This window comes from Balaenoptera borealis, assembly GCF_965194805.1.
Source record: "Balaenoptera borealis genome assembly, chromosome: 7".
Classification (NCBI taxonomy): Eukaryota; Metazoa; Chordata; class Mammalia; order Artiodactyla; family Balaenopteridae; genus Balaenoptera; species Balaenoptera borealis.
The window spans coordinates 100,546,346-100,574,136 of NC_138864.1; the positions used below are offsets into that span (position 1 = coordinate 100,546,346).

At 35.3% G+C, this 27,791-nt stretch overlaps 1 protein-coding gene across 10 annotated transcripts in view; it reads left to right on the plus strand.

The window, feature by feature from the left end:
- The window catches only part of CPED1 (cadherin like and PC-esterase domain containing 1), a 303,529-nt gene that overhangs the window by 120,705 nt on the left and 155,033 nt on the right, over positions 1 to 27,791 (plus strand). For all 10 annotated transcript variants that reach the window (XM_082400010.1, XM_082400009.1, XM_082400002.1 and 7 more), the window contains 9 exons: positions 8,499 to 8,641; positions 9,420 to 9,492; positions 10,700 to 10,867; positions 12,084 to 12,188; positions 13,747 to 13,916; positions 17,476 to 17,546; positions 19,016 to 19,066; positions 23,317 to 23,503; positions 24,510 to 24,678. In XM_082400010.1, coding sequence (XP_082256136.1) covers positions 8,499 to 8,641; positions 9,420 to 9,492; positions 10,700 to 10,867; positions 12,084 to 12,188; positions 13,747 to 13,916; positions 17,476 to 17,546; positions 19,016 to 19,066; positions 23,317 to 23,503; positions 24,510 to 24,678 — 1,137 coding nt within the window. The remainder of the gene's footprint in view (positions 1 to 8,498; positions 8,642 to 9,419; positions 9,493 to 10,699; positions 10,868 to 12,083; positions 12,189 to 13,746; positions 13,917 to 17,475; positions 17,547 to 19,015; positions 19,067 to 23,316; positions 23,504 to 24,509; positions 24,679 to 27,791) is intronic.

A 27,791-nucleotide genomic window follows, 5' to 3' on the forward strand; every position in this document is an offset into this window, starting at 1 on the left:
ACGCGGGACCTCAACTCACAGGTCAGTTCCCTTGGAGGATAGTAGGATGATGAAGTGTGACGTATTCCGATAAGAAGGTGAGAAGAGAATACTTAGGAATCTGTGCACCCTAGAAAGGGTTCAGTTTATCCAGCGTTTGGGGTGGAAGCCAGAGTGAGGTTGGAGAAACCAAACCAGAAGCAGCAGGCATTCGACTGTGCATTCTAGACACTGAAAATGCAGAAGATGTGACCTGCTTGAACAATGGCATTCATATAAAGAAACTGAGTAGACATATGTCCACAGAGTCCAATGATAAAATCTTACAACTTTAACTTTTACTTTTTTCTGTAAAATCTCTCTGATCCTTTATACCCTACTGAGAGATTCTAGACGGGGCAATAAGGATAATCTGCCAGCTCCCTGAGATGGTTGAATATAACGCAATCAGGGTTCTACCGTTCCAAGCAAATAATTAAATTTTTATGCTCTTCATAGCCTTCTGTATTTTGGTACCTTGCTCTGATCAATTCTCTGATATACATATGGGAAATTAAAAAATTTTTAACCATAAAACTGATTAAATCACAGAATCTACTTTCTGAATTTCCAATTTTAATGTATGCTTTAAAGCTTAGGGTTATTAAGAAGTACAAATGAATAAAATTATTCATGTCACTGGAAGCATGAAACTTACTTAAATATTGGAGTTTTGATATAATTCCAGAGAATGAGGAAAAATTATCCTAATTTAGGTTCAGTCAATTAATTTAGTTTTTCTGTGGTTTACCCTAAAGCAAGCCAATTTTCAATGAGCTAAAACAAATGACGAGAATATTTATGTTCTTAAATCATTTGACTTAACACAGAATTTGTTCTTGATCCAGGCAATTTCATTTAAGTCACAAAGAAATGTCCTTAGTTTTTCCAAAAGGTAATTAGGCTACACAAATGCTCAAGTTGTTGAGTTGATTTGTTAGATGTGTGGGTGTTTGAGAATTGTGACAGTTTCAAACACATTTTCCGTGAAAGTAAAAACACAGATGATTCATTCTTCAATATTTCAGGGTCCATCCACATTCCTAAATCTGTATAATCAAAGCCACGATAGCAGAGGTAATGCTGGGGCTTTGCAGCCAAGCAGACTTGTTTCAACACCCATGTTGGTTACCTTTTAGCTGTAAAACCTTAGGCAAATTACTTGTGTTCTCAACCCTCGGTTTCTTCATCTATAAAATGGGGATAGTGAGTATCAACCTCATAACATTGCTGTGAATATAAACAAAACAGTGCATGAGAAACACACAGTGTCTGGCACATGGTGTCAACTTGGCTAAGGTTAGTGAGTATTATTAAGTATGACATAGAATTATATCCAAATACCACATGTGCGTGAAATGAAAAATTACATCAGTGCTTAGGTTTGTAATTTAGTCGTTTTTATCCCTCCCTTTCTCAAAACTTTTTTTCTCTTTTCCTTCTGTTTTTATATATCTGATTTCCCCCTAAATCATGACCCTTTAAAGCACAAAGGAGACTTCTTGCTACGGTCCAGAATGCTCACCAGCCCTTCATCTCCTTCCACAGCCCTCCGACGTGCAGCAGATGTGTTCTCTGGGCCAGACACAGCTGTGATCCTCAGGTGGGGTGTCGTGTGCCTCTGGAGAGCCATGAAGACTCTCCAAGGGGTTCACAGCCCCATAGATAGTTTCAAGAGAATCAATGCCCATAACTTCATCTTTCACATGTATACCTTCCTAAAATTTGATCTCGCTGAGACAGCGCCTCTAAAGCGGGTGCTTTTTATTCCCCATCCCTTCATGCACAGCCCTCTGCTCTTCAAAAGAAAGACCTAGCGCTCATCTGTCCCTAATATTATAATAATGATTGCTCCAGGGTGAAAAAATTCTGCAACCCCTCCCCAAAACAGACGCATTTAAATACGGTTTTCACTAGAGAAAGTGAAGGATGCTTATCACCAAGTAACAAATCCTCCACAACTCAGATTGTTTTCAGTTTTTAACAAAATTAAATATTTCATGATAAATCACTACGTGTTTTTTTTTTTTTAATTTTATTTATTTATTTATGGCTGTGTTGGGTCTTTGTTTCTGTGCTAGGGCTTTCTCCAGTTGCGGCGAGCGGGGGCCACTCTTCATCGCGGTGCGCGGGCCTCTCACTGTCGCGGCCTCTTTTGTTGCGGGGCACAGGCTCCAGACGCGCAGGCTCAGTAGTTGTGGCTCACGGGCCTAGTTGCTCCGCGACATGTGGGATCTTCCCAGACCAGGGCTCGAACCCGTGTCCCCTGCATTGGCAGGCAGACTCTCAACCACTGCGCCACCAGGGAAGCCCACTACGTGTTTTTTTTTTTTTTTTTTTTTCGTATACTTTGAAGGGAGCTCAAGGAATTAAGTCATGTTGCTCTAACTAAACCCTTCCATCTACACCTATGTATTTGTGTGAACAAATCTTCTCCATGTTTACGTTGAAAATAATATTAATACCAATGCTGAACCCTTCTCATTCTAACAATAAATACTGTTGTCTCAATGGATAAAAAGACTCAACTAAGTGAATGAAAAGAAGTCGTATACATCTAAGGGGTGCATTTCCAAAACAATTTTACCTCTTATTTTATAAATTATTTATTAAGATTTGTAATGTATTTCTATTTTTCTGACCAATTGTGTACAACAAATAATTGTAATCGTAACTCTTTGGAAAAAATATTTTAAAATTTAGAGCCATATGGTAACTGAAATTTTAAATTAAATTTATAAACATTTTTCTTATTGAGAATTATAAGGTGATCAAAAAATACTTTGTATATAAAATATATTACATTGGGATAAAATTCTGAGGTGTTCAAATTCCTTCAGATACACTTTAAGAGTTTGGCAAGTGCCAGGGAGAGAGATTGGTTAGGTCAGAGTCAGACAGAGAGATCCCAATTGAGTCTGTAAAAGGCAGAATAATATCAATCAAGAACAATAGACTTAAATTCCAACTGTATTAAAAAGAGGCAGATTTGAATGCATATTTATTCCCCTTTTAATCTGGAAAAGAACATAGACTCTTGGATTTCATATATTTAGTTGTGTCCTTAGTTCTACCGTGGATAAAATTGAGTCTGAACTCTTATGTGATATTTCCTTTTAAGGGAAAATATCACATAAGATATTTTCCTTTAAAAAAAAAAAGGTCTTTTCCTTTTAAACTGAAATGATCATCCCCTAGACTTTGTGTTCCATCATAAATTTGTCCTCTATTCTCAGTCATTCCTACCAGCATTCAAGCTTGCTGTGTGATATTTCTCAGACTAAACAAGCAAAAAGTTCAAGGTTAAAAGATTGCTTCTGGATAAAACAGTGACTAAGAGGAGACGGAATAGAGATGGAAACTATTTCCAATATTTGCAGGAGCTGAGAAATGGAGCAAGGGAGGGGTTATTTTGTGTTTTGCAAAATTTATAACCATTAAAAAGGTGTTCTTTTGGACTTTTGTGGTACAGAATTAACAGGTGTTTAAACATGGTTGTTGGAGGGTGTAAGGCTGTGAAAACTGCAATATTACTTTAAAGATTTTAACAATTGTGGTAATATATACATAACATGAAGTTTACCATCTTAACCATTTTAAGTGTACAGCTCAGTAGTGTTGAAAATATTTACATTGTTGTGAAACCAGTGTCGAGAACTTTTTGCAAAAATGAAATTATATACTCATTAAACAACTTCGCATTTCCCCCTCCTACCAAGCCACTGGCAACCACTATTTTATTTTCTATATCTAAGAATCTGACAACTCTAGATACCTTATGTAAGTGGAATCATGCAGTGTCTTTTGTGACTGGATTATTTCAACTAGCATACTATTCTCAAGGTTCATCTGAGTTGCAATATGTGTCAGAATGTCTTTCCTTTTTAAGGCTAAATAATATTCCATTGTCTGTATATACTACATTTTGTCTATCCATTCATCCATGGATGGATACTTGAGTTGCTTCCACCATTTAGCTATTGTGACTAATGCTGATGTGAACATGGATGAACAAATATTTCTTTGAGACCCTGTTTTCAGTTCTCTTGGCTCTGTACCCAGAAGCTGAATTACTGGATCATATGGTAATTCTATTTGGATTTCTTGAGGAACCTCCATACTGTTTTGCATAGTGGCTGCACCATTTAATATCCCTACCAACAGTGCTCAAGGGTTCTGATTTCTTCACATCCTTGCCCACACTTAATATTTTATTTTATTTTTTTATAGTAGCCATCCTAATGGATGTGAGGTAATAGCTCATTGTGGTTTTGATTTGCATTTCCCTAATGACTAGTGATGTTGAGCATCTTTTCATATGCTTGTTGGTGCAAAATGGTTTTAAGTACTAATATTCTTCTTTATTTTGAGAAGATGAAAACTTCTCTCTCCCGCATTAATACTGAGGGAAATTCTGGTAAGCTTTAATAAGGTACAATGCTATTAAACACTACTGAAAATTCAAAATATTGAAATATCAGTATTCTGCTATAGCTTCTCAGTTAGTCAAGAACATGACTTTTTAAAAAAACTCTAATATTGGTTAATCTTTCATCCTGTGTTTTAACTCTTATGTTATATTTTTCTTATCTCAAAAATTCTCCTGAACAGCTGTGAGCTTCTATTTTTCAAAGGTTTTATTACAAGTCACCAGAAAAATGCTCATCCTCCCTCGCTCACGAGATGGAAACGAGAGATAAACATGTTGTCCTAAGGAGAAAATTTATGTTATCCAGAAGCTCCAGTAAACTATTTCTCTTATCAAAGTCTCTGTGGTTTCTGTAATGTTATACTTAGGTTTAGTTACTCAACAGTGTTTACTTAATACTACCCTGCGTTAGATACTGGCCACCCAAAGATAAAATGGTACAGTATCTGCCCTAAAAGATCTTATGGTCTAATGGTGAGAGCAAACAAGAAAGTCAGCAAGTTTAACCCAGAACAACATGCTTTGCCGCTGAGAACAATCTGCCTAATGTCCTATGGGAGGATAAAGGAAATTAATCAGGTGAAGCCCAGAATTTAGCACGGGAGGGGTTTGTGAGAGGTGAGGTGGAGGAATGAGGTGAATATAAGGGCAATTTAGAAATATTTTAAGATATTAAAAACATAACTGAAGTTTTCCTACAAATATTTTGAAGTTCATCCTTAGTCCCTCTTGTCCTTCTATTTTTAGTTGATAATTTTGACCCATCTACGTATATTTCAATGGCTAGATGTGGAAATTACAAATACCTTGCTGGGTTATTGCTTGAATTTTACACAAGTACAAACAAATGGTGATGCTTTAACTGCCTGCTTTTACAGCCATGATCTTACAAGGTCATTTTCTACATAATTTATTTTGCACTAAATTTGTGTTTTATTTTTGTACTGAAGGAGGAAAATTTATAGTTCATAAAATAGTTTCATGTCATGTTAAATGTTTTAAGATCTTCTTTTATTCATTTTTACCTTACTGCCAAGACACTGATTTCCTTGGGATCTTATATTCTCATGTTTAGGTGATTCAAATACATTGATTAAAAGTCTTGATCTGGAGACGGAGGAGTGTCCGTGATATTTGAGTTCATGGCTGATTTTAACTTACGAAAGTGAAGGTGTTCTTTCAGATATTTGTGCTTGGGTTAAGAAAGCTCCTGAGTGAAAAGTGTATTTTGGGTTCTGATAGCTTTGAATGGAATTACTATCAAATAATTTCAGATTTGACATTGTCTCATGAAATCATCAAGCACATTTCTCTTTCTACATGTGAGCACATTGAGATGCACAGAACTCAAGTATTTGACCAAGGAAATAAATTAGTGTAACAAATTACAATATGAGCAGACAGTCAAAGAAGTCTGCCACTTAGCCTAAGTGGATTAGCTTCAAAAATTGATATAAGTGTTCTGCCCTCTCTTGGCGACTTATTGAAAGTTGATGATTAAAAAAAAATAGTAAGCATTTGCATGATTCTACTTTCATTTCTGGCATATGTAATTTGCTTGCCACTGTACTAAATAAAGAGATGACTCATCTAGAATTTTCTTTGACTTGAAGGACTTAAATAAATGGAAATGTATGCAATGAGATAGAAGGAAATGCATATAGAGACAAAGATTGTTAACAGAACGAATACAAAAATGAAGAAGTCTCTCTATTTTGAATTGTGCCTTTTGAATGCCATTTCTATCTCCTCTCTCCACATTTCTGTTCGTAATGGCAGCTGTCTAGCTTCTTGTCCCCCTGCTTTCATGATTGGTGGTTGAGGCTGGTCCTTCTCTTGGCAGGCTGAGTTTTAGGGAAATGGGAGGAAAGCCAGTTATTTTGGTCCTTCAGTTCTCCTCTTTCACTTCTGCTGGGAGACATACCAGTGATGGCGTCTATTTACCCATCATGCCTCTTTCTTCTCCCTTTTAAATATATTTCTATTGAAAGGCTTATCATATATTTTTTAAATGTTCTTCCTTGATTGAAGGAAGGCTGTGGACTTTTGTTTTAATTAATAAAAGGCACTAACATGTACTGAATATTGATGTGTGATGGGTGACGGTGTACCTTATGTACATTCTCTGATTTAATCCTAGCAATACCTCTATAAAGTTACTGTTAGTAATCCCGCAAGGTCTCACAATTTAGTAGTAACAGGAGAACCAAAGTCGAAACTGTGACTTTCAGCCTCTAAAGTCTATAGAGTTACCACCATGCTATGTACCTTGTCCCCCAAAACCCAGCACATAGTGCTTTCCACATGGTGAAAAATTAATTACAATCAAAAATTAAGAAATACACATTTCCACAGTAGAAGAATAAATACAATCCTAAGCATTAATTTGCTAATTACTTTTTACCATGGAGGATATAATTTAATAAATCTTGTATATCCTATGTGCTACACAAACATTTCCAACTTTCTTAAATTATTAACCTTGAACCCTGTGATATTTAGAAAACATTAAAATGGAAAAATGCAATAATATCAATAACCCTTTCTATATAATATGGTGAAGTGAGTGAAATGTGATGAGTTACTTTTATTTGGAAAAACATGTGACTCTGTTTTGACTCAAGGGTGTTAATATTTTTAGTGTTAGCTTTGATTTATTTTCTTTTGATCATACAGTTATTGCATTCATTTTCCTTAGTCCTTAGAGAGGGAAAAACACCCCAACTGCCAAATACTAATGATGTGTTTATAGGGTCTTAAAGTGTACATCTCATTAGGTTTCTGTTTTTCAGCTGGGAAAAGTTTATGAAGTCAGCATTTGTTTCTCTTGGGTGAATTTTGCTTGGGTATCTTAAAGATACATTTACCATCTCCCTCAGGTGATTTGTGCCAATATCTGTCCTTCATTATTATAGCAACAAAAGTTTTTCACTTTGCAGTCTTACGCAGCTCAGATAAATTTAGTTTGTTCTTCCAAAAATATTAATAGAATACCTGCTGCATGTTTTTTCAAAAAATATTTTTTGTTCTTCATTTTTGAAAGCGTATGTTTATCCAGAGAAAGTTTATGAATCAATATGAGGTCTATTTTATACTTTTTAAAAAGTTTGACTTGAACTTTGGTGTTAAGCATCCTCAAGATATAGTTTTGTTGTTGTGATTGTTTTCATATTTAAGCAAATAAAAATAGCTCTTTTGATACCAACTATAGTGTTTCTATGAAGAGGTAAACCTAACATCCTGCCCCTTTTTGTAATATGGCCCCGTTCTCTCTAGCCCCATGAAGCCTGAAATTAACATGTTAGGAGGACACTGAGATTCTCTTAGATTCTTCTGTGGTTGGCTAGAGCTCCCACAGCAAAATACCCTGAAGAAGAAGCAATTTCCATATAGTTCTTTTTGTTCTGATATATGCAGGAAAGGGATAATAATAAAAAGCTGAGATTTGAATTTCATACTTTACAGTGACTTTCTTGTAATTTGGCCTCACAACTCTCTTGTTGGTAGGTAGTAACCCATTTTAAAGAAAAAGACACAAAAATTCGGAGAAGTGAGTTGCAAGTCCAAGTTCACCTAGGTAGAAGAGTCACAAATTAAACTTGGCAGTTCTGATCACAAGCTCTGTGAATTCCACTTCACTTTCCATGATTACGTGCCATGGAATGAGAAGAAAAATGGAGTAAGCACCTCTAAAGTAATTTAAATTACAGGATGTAATTTCAGCACCCCACATTCAATTGGAAGGCTTATATTTTTAAATGTATAGAATATATATACATTATATATTATGTGATAATATATATTTATTATATAATATACCTTAAGTATATTATATACTCTTTCAGTATATTTTACATATATATGTATATATAAAATATATATGTATGTATATATGTCTTAGATGATCAAATTTTCCTTTTTAAGGAGTTTTTTTTGAGTGTGTCAAGGAGAGATAGCCTAAAGGGATCTTTCACATTGTTCACTTTGGAAATGATAGAGAGACAAATTGAGATTGTAGTTTCAACATGTGAATCCTTTACTTTGTTCACAGCTGCAAACATTTTTTGAGACGTTTCTGAGAACAAGTTCACCTCTTCAGGCTTTTGATAACATGAAGGAAGCAATTAGCAAACTCCTGCTAGCAGCTGAAGTATTCAGTGAAACATCTACTCTGGGACCAAAGGTCTTCCATAGGTAAAAACAAATTTCAATGTTAAAAAAAATAAAGAAAAAAAACCCTACTTCTAACAATTGATTGCTAGTGAAAATATATCTTAATTATCACAAGTAGGTGCTACTTGGAAAATTTTATATCAGTATAAAATATGAACTTCTAAACTTATGTTTTCTAATTTGTTGATCCTAAAACTTCAGAGCATGTTAAAGACTCAAATAGTGGTGACAAGAAATAAGGCACAGTTATTTAAATTATCTTTTTAATTGCAGCCCCTTTCAAGCTCGGTTATTTTTATCATATATGCTTTCCATTGACTAGGTATATTTTTATTTATAGATTTTTATTAACAAAATTCATTAACTCTTATCTCCATATCTCAGTTTACTTGAGTATAATTTAATGGCTTTTTCTAGGGAAATGTTAAATCGAGTATGTCAAAAAAGGAGGTGCCTCCATGTAAGCTTTATCAGGCTTTATACGCAAATAAGAATGCCTACTAGCATGGAGGAGTAGGAGAGCTTCCTTTTCCATATTACGTTTTTGTGGAGTCACTTCATTGTTTCGTTTAATGTATTATGAATACTTTAGATATATTTGTATTTTCTGTAAGGAACGAAACAGACTCCAAATCCAAAGATAATTTGTATTCAATTTTGGATTATCCAAGCCACTGCTCTTTGTAATTAGTATGGACCTTGAAATTTAACCTTAGTGATTATTAATGATATAGTATCAAATAATAGAGTAAATACAGCAAATAGAATGTATTTTTGTTACCTTGTGTTTTTATTTCAGATGCAGATTATGTTTTCAACTTTTAACTTTTGATATGGGTTATGGCAGTGTCAGGTCCCCTGTAGTGCTCCAGGTGAGTATGCCAGAGTCCTCATGGGATCTCCCCCTTTGGCTGAAGGGTGTGTGTGTGTGTGTGTGTGTGTGTGTGTGTATGGTGGTGGTGGTGGTGTGTTCATTCATAGTAACCGATCAATAAGTGCAACTTGCATCAAACTTACTACAGACTTATACTTACTGTGGTTCAGAGAATTAACTAGCACATGGAGAGTCTCTGATTTGAGTTACAATACCCACTCTGCATCCCTGTTGAACAAATATGGATTTTTTTGTGGTTCAACCACTGTTTATGAAATAAATGTGGAATAAAGCTCAGTATGTGTTAATGCAGGAAAACAGACATTTAGATAGTAGAAAATAGCAGGTAACCTAGCTTATTCATATGGGTTTATAAAAAAGGTAACTCTTTTATTCTTTACATATAGATATTTAGTTTAAAATTGGCCTATATTTTAATTTTAAAAGCCATAGGAATTTTTGAAATATTTGTTTTCAATATTTGTATAAATATATGGAAATTTAAGAGTGTTTTTTGTACACTCTGATTCTTTTACTTCCTCTTAAATTAAATTAACTCATTCAGATCATCTCCTCCAGCATATTTTTAATCTAAAATAGCCCTTAGTGGCAAGAAGATTTTAAAATTGATTGCATTAGTCTATAGAAAGCTATCTTGGGTTATGGGATGAGAAGAAATGAAGAGAAACAAAATAAAATTATGTGCAACCAGCGTTCGACTTCATACTGTAATGACTGGTTTTCAAACTATTACACAAGGAGAATGATTACATTATATATGGCTCAGACATTTGGCTGAATAGTTCAAAGATTTATCTCTAAAATTTTGAAATTTTATGAATCTACATCTTCTAATGGTCATTTATTCATTATTTTACACACATATCTAATAGTTTATATTATGATTTTTAAAATTTATTGTTCAGAAATGTTATATATTATTTCCATAAACACAAGGTCTTCAACAATAAAGAATTTCAAGACAAACTAATTTGATTTTACAAAGCAGTTAATGTTCTTATAAAGAATCATATTTTCAAAAGAGCATTACTTAGATTTTATAAAACTGTTGCCCTCCAAAAGGACCACTAGATGTCAGTTCTGATCTATAATCCAACAGGAAATGAATCATGTCTTAGGAGTGATTTCACTGCATTAAAAGTAAGTCAATGAAAAATATTTGCTGTGCTTTTACTCTTTCACAGGTGCATGAGCATTTAAATTTTCAAGATGATGATAATATGGATTTTGAGGACCAAAACACAGAAGAATTCCTTTTAAAAGACACTTTCAATTTTCTCCTGTCTAATGAATCTTCACTTTCCATATTTTCTGAGATATTTCAGAGACTTTATAGATCAGGTATATTTAAGGTAAGTGCATATTTTTGTACTGACAACTGTTTATTTCATTTTTGGAAGGTGCCATTTTCTTTACTGTGCAAGTAAGCAACTTGATAATTCATTTGAAATTGATTTGTATCCATTATATAAACCTCTTAATATTTTTCCGACCAATATTATTTTTATGTCTCTTAAGTATGTGACTGACTGATTATGATGAAATTATGGGTTGAAAATGAAGTAAAGCAGTCCCTAATTCCCAGGGAAATTTTGTGATTATAATGAATAATACATATTACATATTATAAAATACTTTAAAAGGAATACCTGAACCTTTTAGAGGCAGTTAGAATAGCAGTGAGTGCTCTAGATTAACATCAAGGGACTAGAGTTATAATACTAATTTTTTTTAAAGCACTCACATCTGGTTAACATCTTTGGTTAGATAGATGCTGATGATTAGGGAGTAGTGCTTCAGAGTAAGATTGGTTAATTTTTATGATCTGTTAGTACAAGTTTGCTTGATGCATAAAAAAATCTGTACAGGTTACTAGGTACAGTATTGTTTTCTATGTATCTTTCAGTTTTAAAACCATAATTGGAAAATTTGGAAAAGTAGAATGTGAAGGGTCTCACCAACAAGCAACGCTCTACAGAGAGATGGTTTTGAGAGAGATGACATTATAGACTGCTGTTTCCCTATGATTTTATTGATTCCTTCCTAGAGTTCCCTGTTTCCCTTCCTTAGTGAGTGGATTGCCATTAAAACCATTAGAACCATTTGACCCAGAGGGAATGGTAATATGTGTATCTTTTGCTCTAAGGGATGCATTATAATGAAAAATGAATGTGAGGAAAATGGGGGGTGAGTCTGTTTACTAGAATCCGTGAAACTCGAAAATAGTGATGTCCCATACGTGAGGTTCACGTGTGAATTTGCTGCTCTGATCTTCTGTACCCTGAAGACTAAAAAAGGACTTTTCCTGCATTTCCAAACTGTCACACTCATTCTGTCCTTCTGGGCCCAATTTCCCAACCTTACTACCAAAGTGTTACTGAGCTATTTCAAATATGAAGTTTTCTTATATTCTGACATTATTTTGGCAAGTTAAAGTTATTATGTATTATTTAGAATTAATTAGCCCAGCTGTTTATAGAGTTCAAAATTTGGTTCTTGAATTGTGTTAAACATGGTTTGACTTTGTAGCAATTGCTTAAGAGTTGTGTTTTTTCTCCCCTATTATAGGGTGAAAACTATCAAAAAGAACTAAATCAATGCCTATCTTTAGAGGAGATTAACTCAATTATGACTTTCATAAAGGAACTCAGGAGTTTGGGACAATTCCAACTGGTAAAACAAAAGTGACCTTTGATTCCTCTTGATTACTGAGATTACAGTAGATCAGCCATAAGAGACTTGATTTTGACTTAAAACTAGGTGAAGATATTTCTTTAAGGAATAGAAATCTTTGTAAGCTTCTTTTCAGAGATATAAATATTAAGATGAGCAGAATGCATATTCTTTAAGAGTTTGCAGATAATACATGACTTACTAAAGGTGAAAGAATATGGAATTAGTATAGCTGGCAGGATTTGATAGTTCTTAAAGGGAAAATGCTAACATTTTTCCAGCAAAGTTTGCTTTTAGCTTTGGGACATATACATGTAACCAAAATTTCCTTCTGCTTATTATGCCCTTTTTCGTTTGTGTAAAAGTAAATATTACTTAATAGAGCAATAATATTTTTTAAAACTAGCTAAATCTTAATTTGTTGTAACTCTATAGCAAAATCCAAAGAAAGAAAATGTAAATAATTATAATAACTTTTACTGGTTTCAGCCAAAAAATATAAATGGCATTTATTTTGTTTTCTATATATTTTCCTGGATCCTGTTAAGTTATTGATCAATATCAAAGGATAATTTATTACATATACATGTGCATGCTCAGTATTTGCTTTGTTTCTAGTTCTGCCCTTATATAGGTAAATTACATTGGATTCATATTTTTATACCTAAGATTTGTTTATACAAAATATCTCTTTAAAATAGCATTTAAAAAAGTCTACTAATAATTTATTATTAATCTGTTTGAATAAAATATTTATATTTTACTTTAAAAAATCTGTGTATTCAGATGCTACTTGTATGAGTTATAACCAACTTACTAAATTAATTAGTGAAGGTTTGACACTTGTTTTTATAATTTAGCTCCATATTTTAGAGGGTTCAAAGTAAGCTTATTACTCCAAAGATAACATAATTGATGCATTATTTTAATTAATTTAAATATAGTAAGTATTACATTCATGACAGTTTGGGTCAATACTATACAAAGATAATCAGAGACCTAGCTTCATCCTTCGTCCGTCAATATCTTCAATTTAAGGTATTGTGAAAGTAAAGAACATCTCTTGGCACAATGTGAAGAATAGAAGAATTATTTTGTAGGAGAAAGGGCAAACACTAATTTCCTGACTCTCAGAGTAGAAAGAGGATAACCATAGTTTTTTTTTTGGGTAGGATTAATATCTGTCACCCTGACATTTGTAAGACACTTGTAACCCAAGAGGATCTCTCCTCATTTTTCCTGCTACCTGACTCACTCTGTTATTCAGCTGTTTTCAGGTATCTGTAGAAAGCAGATATCCATTTCCTTTCAATGAAAAGAGAAATAAAATTCACCCCATTTGAAAGTATAAACATCAGCAAAATTAGTTCCTTATAAAAAGTGGCATTTACCTTGACAGCAACACAGAAAATTAAGTTATGGTACAGATAATAGATTTTAAATAAATATCTGATTTTTAAAATATCTGAATAAATAAATATAAGGCCTTTCCTAGTAATACTACATTTTATTTTCCATAACTTATTCTGATATTCTTCTTTCGAATATTCCTTCTCAGCTCTTCCCGTCTACTACTCCTGGGTTTCAATCTTTGATGCGTGAATTTTATGATATGGCAAATCCTGTGGGGAAACCTGGTTCCATCCTGACCCAATACTGGTCTCTTTTAAATGTATTTGAACAATTTCAGCTCCTGAATAAAAAGGCACAGCCACACCCGCTGGAATGGTAAGAGAGCCACAAATTTGAATTGTGCAACTCCAAAAATCTCTAAAGATTGATTTCAAAAGGCATTGCCTACATTAAAGAAAGCAACAAAAAGAAGTGTGTCCAAAAATTCATGCTCTGGAAAATAAGCTTCTTTAAAACATTGAAACCATAATGATTCTAGTGGTCTTCAAACACTGTAACAAAAATATATCCAACAGTTTTTCAAACCATCAGGACTTGACTCCATTCAAAAGTCATGTTTAAAATTAAAAGTTTCAAGCTAGTTTCATCCTGTGATATATATCCTTGAATTACGGGAGCATCAGACAGAAAGAATTAGGTGAGATTTGTTTTATGAACCATCAGTCAGAGTGGAGCCCGAGACGGTATGAGCATTCATTTGGAGTTTTTGAGGCATGACTTTATTCTAGGCAAAACCTATCCAAATTTATAAATATGTCTGTCTCTACCGCAAGATTAGAACTTTTTTTTAGAAGATGGAATCTCAGAGAGAAGCATTCGGCCAGGAGAAAAGGTCCTTGGCCTCCTCTGTCCACTTCCATTCTAATGAGGGGTAGTAATGAGTGAATAAGAGGGTTGCTGGGCCAGTGAACATAGTAACACCCCCAGTTGCCAGGGGAAGGGGCAGTGCCTATGGTGCCAGCTAAGTCTGCTTCCCTTTTATATGATAGGATTAAGTGAGTATTTGACTTGTCTATTGCCAGGAAAACAAGTAAACCTAACCTCCTAAGGGAATGAAAGCCTAGATGGCCGTGCATGGTCATCAATGTCTCTGAAGTTACCCTCACGAACGGCCTCAATTCTACTAACTTGTCCTTCATCTCCTTCTGCTTCAGGAGACAGTGAAAACAGTCCTATAAGAAACTTTGTTTTAATAGTTCAAAAATACAAATAATCACATATTCAAAGAATTCACAGGACATCTCCCAGGACCAGAACTCACTTTAATTGCCACATCTTTATGCAGTTGGCCTTATTCCCTCCATACTCCGAAATAATAGGATTGATAGAAGGTTTTGTTTGTTTGAAAATTAGGTTTTAAATAATACAGCCTACTGTCCCTTTGTTTGTTCTTTGCACTCACTCAATCCAAGACTGTCTCTTTTGCCGTTGTCGGTGAAGGAAGAGCAGACTTGATTTACCAAGGAGTCTATTTAAGTATGGTTTTTAACTTTGGGTAAGTTCCCTTGAGATATGCAAACTTTGGAAAGTTTATTCCCAAAATTTGTCTCAAGGTCCACATTTGTTATAAGGTTAAGCAATTGACTTAAATTCAGAATATTGAATTTAAGCCTAATTCTAACCCTAACTGATTCCTTCCAACGATGAAATTTACTAAAGGTCAGTGTTAAATATAGTTAGAAAAAGTCAGGACCTTTTTGAATCAGACAGACTTGGATTCAAAAATCCCAACTCTAGAGTTTATTAATTACAGCAGGTAAGATTTTCCTCTGAGTCTCAGTTTCCGTACCTGTAAAATATGGATTATACCACCTACCAAGTATTGTTTCAAGATTGCATAAGATAACCTCCATCATGTATTGCATAGTGTGTGGTGTGCTGCAGAGCAGATAGGTAGTAAATATTAATATACTTTCGGTTTCCTGTTGCTATACCATCCAAAAGTCACTTTAGCATCGACAAATGGGGTATATATTTTTCTTTCATTTATAGGAAAAATTGTTTCTAGAACATTTTAAGAAAGAATACTCAATTCTAATTATCTTCAAGTTTACCAGTGAGTGTATATATATTTAATTATCATTCATGCTGTATTACATGGAGGATGCATATGATACACATTTTCCAGATGAGGAAACTGAGGTGCTGAGAAGATGGGTTATTTGCTCAAGCCACGCAGCTACTTGAGTTGAAGATCACGTGTAGTCATTCATAATTGCCCTTATCTTCACAATGGTCATCTCCAGTTTTTCATACCAAAAAAGCCAATTTTACATACCTGTACTATCTGTGGGGTTTAATGCCTTCCTCCACCCTTTTAAATAAAGATCATCTGCTTATAGCAACAAGGTGAGGAGAAATAAAGTCAAAAAAGCAACATTTAGAAAAAGTGACACTTATGTCTGTGCCCTGAGGCTCAGAATCCAGAGGTCCCAACAGACTTAGTGGAAATCTGAACAGAATGAAAACACTAAAATCAGTGTGTGTGTACTCTCTGCTGATTTTCACTTTACTGGAAATAAAGTAGCAAGTGTAATTTGCTCTAATCACATGCTTTCCATGAAAATACACATTTTCAAAACAAATAAGTTATTCACAAAATTACACAAGAAATCACTTGCGGGATGAGTTAACATACAAAGCATCCCGTTCCATTAAGGTAGTAACATTTCTAAAATTCAGTTTACATGCATTTCAGGGTTGTATCTTTTATGAGCTTTGCTTAGAGTGTTTACTTCATATGAAATCAGAGATTTTTTTTTTTTTTTAACCTTGGCCTGGCACTCAAACTTCAAGTAAACGTATCTCACCCCATGCTTGCTTTATCTATTTCTTCATTCCTCGGAGGAGGAAAGTATTTTAAAGTCCTAGACATCATAATTTTTCACCCCTGATTACATCATTGCATACACTAAAGGGAAAAAAAAACTTTAAAAATAAAACTGCAATAAAATTATCACACCTTCCAACATTAACTATAGTTTTAGTTCCTTGATGCTTCTTAATTTCCTATCTGATGTTTATATTTTAAGGGAATTGGAAATGCCTTATTCATCTCTACTAGTACAGTACAATATCTGGAACAATAAATCTTTATAAAATGTAATTTAACACAGAGCGTTTGATTGAATCTTCATAACATCCCTGTGAAGTAAGGCCAGTATTGTTATCTCTGTTTCTCTGGAGTAGAAATGGAGCCTTACAACCCAGCACAGTAAAGTCAAGTCACATCCTGTCCAGTATTCTCTATCATCAGGACCAGCAATTTTTCTGTCTGCAACTTAGATTACTTTGGTCCCAAATTTGAGGATTTAAAGGCCAATCTGGCTGAGCATTTAGTTATACAACAGAAAAATGAGGCAAACACACCAAGATATAACTAACCCTTAAAATTCATTCCTGTTCATCAGAGTTTAAGGATAGAATCCTTGGCAGGACAGGTCACTTTCTGCATGGTACGCTTCAATTTCTTAGATTATATGGATGTTCTTCTCAGTCTGTGTCTCAGAGTTTCCAAGGCTTCTTGCTTCAAGACTTTGTAATTTTAGCCAAACAGATTCCAATAGGAATGTGTGTTTCTGAATCACTTCTGTTGGACCTGGGCTATCAGAGATTGTTCCCTTTTGGACCAAAGAGTGACTTTTTGCCCTGGTTTTCTTCAAATGTGCTTCTGCTGATTAGAGATGATGAGATTTCCAACCACCTCATTTGAGACAAGATTGCCAGTTTTGAGGAATGAAATCCAGAAAGTTTTCCTTTGTGTTCATCAAAATAACTGTGCTCACACACAGGAAAAAAGATAGTGTGTTAGATGTAATTTCCATGAATTTTGTTCAGTGCATTGATCCAGAGTTGTTTGATATTGCATTCACAGGAATTCTTTTGCAGAGGATGAGAACATGAAAAAACCACAAGTACCAGTTAATGCAATTGAAAATAAAAAAGGTAAAGGATGTAGTCCCACTTCTTTCTACATGAAAAACAAGTATTGTGTGGCCAAAAACATAAAAAATGTTTAGCTTTATTAGCAATCAAAAATGAAAATTAAACTGGAAAATGCTGTTTTCCCTCAAATTTGGAAAGATTTTTCCTCTTAAAGATAATAGAGTTGGGAAGAGTGTAGGAAAATGAGTATTCTCATGTTGCTGGTGGGTGTATAAATTAGAACAATCTTTCTTACGGGGCCATTTAACAACATGTAAGAAAAGCTTTAAAAGTTATTCTTACATACCAGAAATTTCACTTCCAGATATTCATTTTAAGGAAATAATTAAGAATGTACACAAAAATTTAATTACATAAATTACTAATAAATGAAAAAAATAGCAACTACCATTATTGCAATAATAGTGGATTGGATTAAGCTATAGTCATCCAATAAATTACTATAAAGCCATTCTAATATTGTGGGAAAATAGTTATACATGAAAGATGTTTAAGATATATTATTAAATGAAACAATTGGCTACAAGCAATATGGACCTTAAGGAAAATTAATGGCGATTTTGATTTTCTCTCTTAAGCTTATGTCAATTTTCAGTTTTTTTCCTTCTAAAGAACATCTGAGCTTTATGTCACATGAAAAGGAAATGTTTCTAATTTTCAGAAGAAAAAATGAAAAGAAGTACATGTGTCTACATTTTTTTAAAAAAATCGAAGTTTTCCTACTACAAATCAAGGTTTAATCCAATGTAGTGGTTCTGGGTGTGTGGCCCCTAAACCAACAACATCAGCACCATCTGGGAAGCTTGGAAAATTCACATCTACTGAATCAGAATCTCTGGGTGTAAGGCCCAGTGTTCTTTATTTCAACAAGCCCTTCAGATGATTCTGAGGCATGCTAAAGTTTGATAATAAAATGAATCAATAAGGTCAGGGAAGAACTGATGTTAAACTGCTGTTCTGATCGTCTTTCTCTCTCCCACCATTTTTTTCTTCTCTAAATGATTTCTTTAAGCACTCTGTTTTTTATTCACTCATTTGTCCCATTGGTATTTATTAAGGAGTTTTTTAGATAAATGTTTGGTTGAATTTAGAAACAAAGTAAATATCAGTGGAACCAACTGGATGGAATTTATGTAATTCTAATGATTTGAGAAATTATAGCCATAAGATCATAGAACTAGAGGAATTCTGATAGATCAACTTCAAACAATAGATGGCATTTAGACCATTCATTTTTCTCCCTCAATATTTTCTTATTTGAAATAATCATTTTTCTGCAATTTGAACCAAATAGCTTCTTTTGTTTTACTGTAGCTTTCAGTTTAACTTAGAAGTGCTTTCTGATGTAATAAAAATTAAATAATAAAATAAGTGTTTTATTAAATTATCCTGAGTTTCAGATACCTGAATATGTATTCTTTTTATTTTGATTAATAGTTTCATTTTTTAATTTACATTTCTTTTTTTAGCTGCAGTTCCACAAATTATTAATGAAACCAAAGAAATACATTGCATTAATGGTGAGTTCCAATGAAAGTGCTTCAGAATCATAATCAACAGTTAGGTTGAATAAATCATCATATTGGGGCATCTTTAGGCTGATAATGTATTTTATGTAAATTTTCAGAAGTTATGAGATTTCTGAATGAGTTCATATTTGCTACTTTTGTATAAAAAGATTTTTAATTTTCCATTTTTGAAAATGAAATATTATGTTTTTGTATTTAAAGACAGTAACTTGTTTAAAGACAGTAACTTCCAAACTTATTTTGAGGGGCCCTAATGGTGCTAATGCTTTGCCTTAGGGACTCTCAAATGGAAGAGCTTGGCATCTCCTCTATATATTGATTTTTAGGACTCTCACCACCCAACAGTGATCCTTTTCTCCCAGATTGTTGATATAATGGATAGTACTTGATTTGAGTTTTCTTTATAACAATTGAGAGTTTTTAAGCCAAATTTCAATTTCTTTTCTTAAAATTCATGAATTTTTTTTACCAAGGTATAATCAAAATATAAATACATATATAATAGTAATACATTTTAAGTATAATATAGATTTTTAAAATTTTAAATAATTTTCTTCACTCTGGTCAGTATTATTCCAGTGGTCTTGCAAATATATCATTCTAGGGAATCTTACTGACTTTTCCAAGATCACAGTGCTATTAAATGCATGAGCTGGATCATGAAACTGGGTCTTCAGATTCTTTGTCCAAGGCTCATGTATTATCTTAATATCCTATAATAATATGATGGAAGCATAAGAATTCTATTTATCAGGTTTGTCTTTTGGCAGTGTATACCTTTTTAACATATATATGTGTGTATATATATATATATATATATATATAAAATTGGTGCTGAAACATACATAGAAAATTTAGCCTTTCACAAAAAAATCTATTCTGATAAAACATTAAAGGTGAAAACAATAAAATTTATGGACTAAGATCTAATTTATGATAAATATAAGTCTTCTAATTTAATAAATCTAATTTGTCTCTTCTAAAATGCAATTTAATTCATTCACTGTGTTTTAACAGTATCATTAAAATCACAGTAGGCTGAGAGGTGATACAATAAAGTGGTTTAATAGAATCAACAAATACATCCAATTAAAAATAATAGCATTTTGAATAAAGTACTGCTAATCAGGAAAAAGTAACAGATATACTTACACCATTCCCTCTCTGCATTTATCATCCAATCTCCCACTGCTAGAAAAATACATGCTACTCAGTTCTCTTGGGAGACTGGTACCCAGTGTGTAGTGAGAAAAGGACTAATTTTGAGAAAACTAGGAGCAAGATTAGAATGAACATTTGTTGAGGGTCTAGTGTGCCAGGCTCTGGGTTAGATCAGGAAAGCCACTTCACCTCTTTGGTCTTTTGTTTTCTCATTTATAAGAGGAACGATTGTACAAATTAATCTCTTTTTTTTTTTTTTTTAGTTTTCAGGTAGCATAGGGTAGAGGATACAAACACGTTAAATAAGCTCTTCAACTTTGTTCATATTTTTATGTTGATTAAAAACTAGTCCTACCTGGGTCTTCAAAATTAATCTTCCTATTTTTATGGTAAAAGATTTTAAAAAATAACTCGATGCCTTAGAACAAGTGGGATTATCTTTCAGTGTCTAGGCTGTTTCTGTGTTTAATATGAGTTATGATTATCCCTCAAGAGGGCAACAAAATTCTGCGGTTAAAAGAAATCCATTAAAAGCAACCAAGACTTCAAACAGCTTTCCCATATATACGTGCCAAATACGTTAAGCAGCCTGCTACCACCTTACCTCACAGTGGGTTCTCTGCAGAGCTAAGGTAAGCTGGCCTGAGACAAGTTGGGACTGGACTGGGAAAGATGCCAAGGAAACACCAGGTGTTTGTAGGCAGCACCACTGATGATTCAGTTGAAGATGATGTCAGGACAAAATCAGCTTTCAAGCAGGGGTCTAGGATGCAGTACATAAGCCAGAGGTGAAGAGTCTCTGATGAAACCAAAAACAAGCACTTGCTAAAATCTTGCTTAAGAGAATGATTACACGTTTTCTTTCATTTAGGGCTGAGTTTCAGTGTTGTAATGGGCAGGTCCCATTGAAAATGTTCACTATTAAGTGAAAGTATAAACTGCAAGGAAATTAACTCTCAGTGACTATTTTATAAAAATATATGAAGTTAAAGTATCAGTACATTTCCTATGATTACTATTTTGAAAAAAATCTTCCACCTTGTTATTCATCTAACTGGTTCTGAACATAAAAGTGTAGCGCACGTATTTATATTCCCTTTCTGCCTAAGAAATGGTGCTTTTGAAAGTACATTCCATATCCCTGAACTCCAGCTTGTTTAAAGTGTTAGATTGGGTTCACAGTCTCCATCTGAATCAGATCTCATGACCAAAAATAACCTGTTTTTACTGTGCTTATCTCAGTGCCTTGAACATAGACTATGCCAGAAAAAAAAAAATCTTTGATGAAAAAATGAATGTGTTATTAATAAGTGGTTGAATTCAAATGAAAAGCTATGGTCCTTTTCAAGATTAAATCTAACAATACAGTCTCACCCTTACTCTTTCATTTTTCCTCTTTTATTATAAAAAATGTTAGGAGCTGGCAGGATTATTGAAATTATAGATGAAGTCCACCTACATCTGTCACCCAGATAGAATCTTTCGTAACAAGTTAGATCAATCAAGCAGGTATTTACCCAATTCACTGAGTTATTCAACCAAATTGACTAATTTTTATTGACTTTTCCCTGCAATGAAATTACAATATATCTATTGTATTATTATTGTTCCTAATTTGTACCAGAGTAGTTTTTTCTTTGACCAGCTGAGAAAACTATCCTAGAATGTGGGTCAGAAATACACACATTTATTCACTTTCATTATTTTAGGGCACGATGGGAATTAAGCTGACACCTAGTCCTCAGAACTAGAATGAAACACCTATAAAGTTGGTGGTATTCATTGCCATGGATTTGGTGATGCATCTGTCTCCATGTCTGGCAAAGAAATATAAAACTTTTGGTATTGAATCACAAAGTCCAGGATGTGATGGGAGATGGGAAGGAGAACCAAGGAAGTGGTTATGAGATGCCTTGTAAGCTTTATTGGGAGCTTGGCCTAGCTTCTGGAGGTGATGAGAAACTGTTAAAGAACTGAAGCCAAATCATCAGATTTGATTTTAGAAAAATCGTTGTGATAGCTCTATAACAATAGAGGAAGAGACAGCAGTTAACAGGATAATCGACTTTTCTTTAAGTGCAGGTGTATAGCTTCCTGTGGCAAATCTGGTGTTATCTTTTTGTCGCTGTGTTAAACATCATTGAGCATCTTATTTAAAGGCAACAGAAGACATTTTCATTTTACTGGTTTTTATAGAATTTCCTATGTTTACCTTTACTGGAATTTTGTTGACTATTGAAAAGTATCTCTGGCACAAAATACTTGTTAATATTTCTTTGAAAAACATTTGCTTTTGAGTAATTTGTTTATTTCAAATATGAACACAATATAGTTTAGCAGTGGCTGGTGTATGTGCCTAGAAATATGTTTTTAGTTTTTTCTCACTAAAATACTTTTGCAAAAAATTGAGTTATCAAATAGAAACACTTTTTTTTAAATGGCTTAGAATCAATTTTATGAAATAATATGCTAGGTTCTGTAACAGGGTTGAGCAGAAGATAGCATTTCCTTCTTATACTTTAGGCTTTCTTAGGTTAAGGTGGCCGGAATATGGAGGGGGTCTCATGTTCTTGTGTCTGAGTGTTTGGCATGATATTGGATTTCACGTTCTTTGCCTCACCCTCCTGACTGTAAGCTACATATCAATCCAATGGCAGTTTAATGACACTTCCCGTCAAGAAATTTTCCTTATTCCCTGCTGGTATCCTTCTGTCACCACCCCACAGAGTCATCTCCCCCCCATTTACACAGTTGCTTGATATATGCAGTAAATGTTACGAAATGTTATCAATCCACTGGAGAGACATTTTCTGACCTTCTGTGCCTTTAAACTTTTAAAGGCTGAGCAAAAAATATCAACTAAAGTCAACAACTGTTATATGAGGCAAGGTCTACAAAATTTGGCAAATAGAAAACCCAGCTGAAGCCACAAATCAACTATGACCAGAGGACCAAATGGAAAATCAGCAGTGATCACTAAAGTTATTCAAAAGAATTTTAAAAACCTTAATCATATATGATTTTTAAACATTTATCCATGCCACAGGTGTGTTTCTGTCATTGTTTTTTTTTTTAAACAGATAAAGATGCACAATGTCATATCAAGCAGATCTTCACACATCCGCATTTGGAACTAAATCCTGAATTTAACTCAAAGATCAAAGATTATTACTCTGAAGTCCCATTTGATGTGGTAACGCTGACAATTGGAGCAGAGACTTCTAAGTGTCAGTGCAAGGTGTACCTGCAGGAACGGGCAGGACCAAGGTATGAAGGAGCTGACAGGGGCTGAGGGGAGACATCATAGCGGGAAGCACACCTTGGAAGCAACCTTTGAAGATGGTTCAGAAAACCTGCGGCACAAGATCTGTTGGAGGGATTGCCAGGGTGTGAAATCCCTCTGCTTTACAGGTGCCATGTGGTTAAAAAGAACACATGAGTGCTCTACTGATCTATTAACAATCTTTGTGTTTAATCTTTATAACAATGTTGTAACAAGAGAGGATCTTGTGGTATGAAAAGTATTAAAGAGGACTCATTTGGGGAAAATTGAGTTTATTGTTACCTTCATGTGTTTAGGTAGTTGAAGAGTTCATCCTTCTGAACAGTAGCCTCCTCTACCCCAACCCAACTCCTCAAGTTTTTGAAGATTCAGATGTTAATTACTTAATAAACATGTTGGTGACAATTTGTGGACATAGTAACACTAACTTTCTTAGTCTCATGGGATTTTTTTCTGTTGACTCTTTTGAGAGTCATCAACTCTTTGGTTTATAATTTGAACAGAAGATAGAATTTTATGACATACTACGTCCATGGCAAGAAATATACTCATTTTCCTATGTTGTAGGGAAAGAAATGCACCCAGCATTCCTGAGAGCTCAGAAAGTGTAATAGAAAGGAAAGAGGATTCAAGTCAGGCCAACCTGGGTCCCAACCCTGACTCTACCATACTCTACTATATTTAAAACGGGGACTATCATAGTTTTTGGATGGAGTTGTGAGTATTAAATGGGATAATGTATGACCCTGACAGGTGGTTAATAATATTAGTCCCCTTCCCTGTAATTGATAGGGGACATGACTTGCTCTGCAAGATAACTCTTGGTATACCAAAGCACAATGAAACATAAGTTAAAATAGTTTTTTCACATTTTAGGTTTCTTATGAAATGGTGCAGATCTTATCTGTTTTTAATGAAAATTGTATACATTTAATAAATACTGATGTATGAATCAATTTGGGTTGTCTCTCTCTCTCATTCTCTCTCCAGCTTTGCCAACTACCCTCTGGGCTTAGGGATGAACAAAATCTCAATGCTTGTGGTGGATGAATCTCCAGTCCAAGGTGAGACCCTGATCACATACAAACTCACCATCTATAGAGAAGACCGTCCAAGTCTGCCTTTGTTTGAGGACTTCACAGCATGCGGTTTTGTGCAGGTAAGTGAATTTTACATTTGCACATGGGTTGAATTGGGAGTGATCCTTTAACCCAGGTGAAAAATGCCAAATGAAAATTATTAGAAAAAAGTGGATGCTTTCAAATCCAAATAATTGTGGTCTCGTTTCAAAAAAGAGTACCAACCAGGTATCTAAGATACCTTTTTTTGAGTGATTTTCTTTTAAGTGTGGTGGCTATTCCCTGCACTTATAGTGTGCAGTGGATTTATTGTGGTTAATATTGAAAAAAATGTCTGAGTACTCGCACTTAGTTATGAAATTGCTTTTACATTTCCTGTTTAAATTGTGCTGTGTTTCTTGGATTTGTCCCTGGAACTACTTTGAAATTTTAAACTAGATTCAGTGAAGTTTGTTTTAAAGAATGAGAGGAAAATTTATGAAACTATTTTACAAAAGGGATACCAGATGAACGAAATTAAATTTCCTTGGGTAGATACATTTCGCCTTCACTTCTTGTACCTTCATCATTTCTAAAGTTTGTAGTTGCTCCAGTGAGCAACACATACCATTCTGTAGCCCTGGTGATTTTGGAGGAGGGTGAACATTACCCAGAGACTTTGTCTTATTTGGTGGTTCTTTCTTCTGTGTTTTCATTTTTTAGGAGTCTGTGTATAACCTTCTATATTTGCCTACATCATACACCCTGGCTACAAGTGATTCCAGGGAAGTAGTAATTGATACTCTTACCATATCTACTAATCCACTTAGACAGAATAATTGCACCTATGTCGTGTCTCAGTGATTGATATGCTAGTGGGAGCGTGAACCACAGACGGTTAATAAAAAAGAGAAATGGCTGACGGGGCCTCAGTGAGTAGGATGGATACCATGTTTTCTTAAATGTAGTGGCCATATAGAGTGTTCTCTCCCCTCTATGCACCACCACCACAATCTCATCTCTTCTCAAGAATTTAACACTATTTTGTAAGGGTACTCATTGCTGAGATTTTTATTTTTCAAGAAAATATACACCTGTGATTTATGAACTACCACCAACTCAAAGGGAATTTCACAGTGGTGTATAGATTGGTCTAAAGCAGGACAGAACCATTATTCTTAAAGATATTAGTAGGTGTACTTAAAAAAAAGATAGGAGGGGGAGACCTTCAAGATGGCGGAGGAGGAAGACGTGGAGATCACCTTCCTCCCCACAAATACATCAGAAATACATCTACATGTGGAACAACTCCTACAGAACACCTACTGAACGCTGGCAGAAGACCTCAGACCTCCCAAAAGGCAAGAAACTCCCCACGTACCTGGGTAGGGCAAAAGAAAAAAGAAAAAACAGAGACAAAAGAATAGGGATGGGACCTGCACCAGTGGGAGGGAGCTGTGAAGGAGGAAAGGTTTCCACACACTAGGAAGCCCCTTCGCGGGCGGAGACTGACGGTGGCGGAGGGGGGAGCTTCGGAGCCACGGAGGAGAGCGCAGCCACAGGGGTGCGGAGGGCAAAGTGGAGAGATTCCCGCACAGAGGATCAGTGCCGACCAACACTCACCAGCCCGAGAGGCTTGTCTGCTCACCCGCCGGGGCAGGCGGGGGCTGGGAGCTGAGGCTCGGGCTTCAGAGGTCGGATCCCAGGGAGAGGACTGGGGTTGGCTGTGTGAACAGAGCCTGAAGGGGCTAGTGCGCCACAGCTAGCTGGGAGGGAGTCCAGGAAAAAGTCTGGACATGCCTAAGAGGCAAGAGACCATTGTTTCGGGTGCGCGAGGAGAGGGGATTCAGAGCACCGCCTAAACGAGCTCCAGAGACGGGCACGAGCCGCGGCTATCAGCGCGGACCCCAGAGACGGGCATGAGACGCTAAGGCTGCTGCTGCAGCCACCAAGAAGCCTGTGTACAAGCACAGGTCACTCTCCACACCTCCCCTCCCGGGAGCCTGTGCAGCCCGCCACTGCCGGGGTCCCGTGATCCAGGGACAACTTCCCCGGGAGAACGCACAGTGTGCCTCAGGCTGCTGCAACATCACGCTGGCCTCTGCCGCCGCAGGCTTGCCCCGCATCCGCACCCCTCCCTCCCCCAGGCCTGAGTGAGCCAGAGCCCCCGAATCAGCTGCTCCTTTAACCCCGTCCTGTCTGAGCGAAGAACAGACGCCCTCAGGCGACCTACACGCAGAGGCGGGTCCAAATCCAAAGCTGAACCCCGGGAGCTGTGCGAACAAAGAAGAGAAAGGGAAAACTCTCCCAGCAGCCTCAGGAGCAGCGGATTAAATCTCCACAATCAACTTGATGTACCCTGCATCTGTGGAATACCTGAATAGACAACAAATCATCCTAAAATTGAGGCAGTGGACTTTGGGAGCAGCTGTAGACTTGGGGTTTGCTGTATGCGACTGACTGGTTTCTGGTTTTATGTTTATCTTAGTTTAGTATTTAGAGTTTATTATCATTGGTAGATTTGTTTATTGATTTTGTTGCTCTCTTCCTTTTTTTCTTTATATATATATATAGATATATATATATATATTTTTTTTTTCCTTTTTCTCTTTTTGTGAGTTTGAATGTGTATGCTACTTTGTGTGATTTTGTCTGTATAGCTTTGCTTTTACCATTTGACCTAGGATCTGTCTGTCCGTTTTTTGTTTTTGTTTTTTTTAATACAGTTTTTAGCACTTGTTATTGGTGGATTTGTTTTTTGGTTTGGTTGCTCTCTTCTTTCCTTTTTTTTTTTTCTTTTTTTATTACTTTTTAATTTTTTAAATTTTTACTAATTTTTTATTTTAATAACTTTATTTTATTTTATTTTTTCTTTCTTTCCTTCTTTTTTTCTCCCTTTTCTTCTGAGCTGTGTGGCTGACAGGGTCTTGGTGCTCCAACCAGGTGTCAGGCTCGTGCCTCTGAGGTGGGAGAGCCGAGTTCAGGACATTGGTTCACCAGAGACCTCCCAGTTCCATGTAATATCAAATGGCAAAAGCTCTCCCAGAGATCTCCATCTCAACGCAAAGACCCAGCTACACTCAACGACCAGCAAGCTACAGTGCTGGACACCCTATGCCAAACAACTAGCAAGACAGGAACACGACCCCACCCATTAGCAGAGAGGCTGCCTAAAATCATAATAAGGTCACAGACACCCCAAAACACACCACCG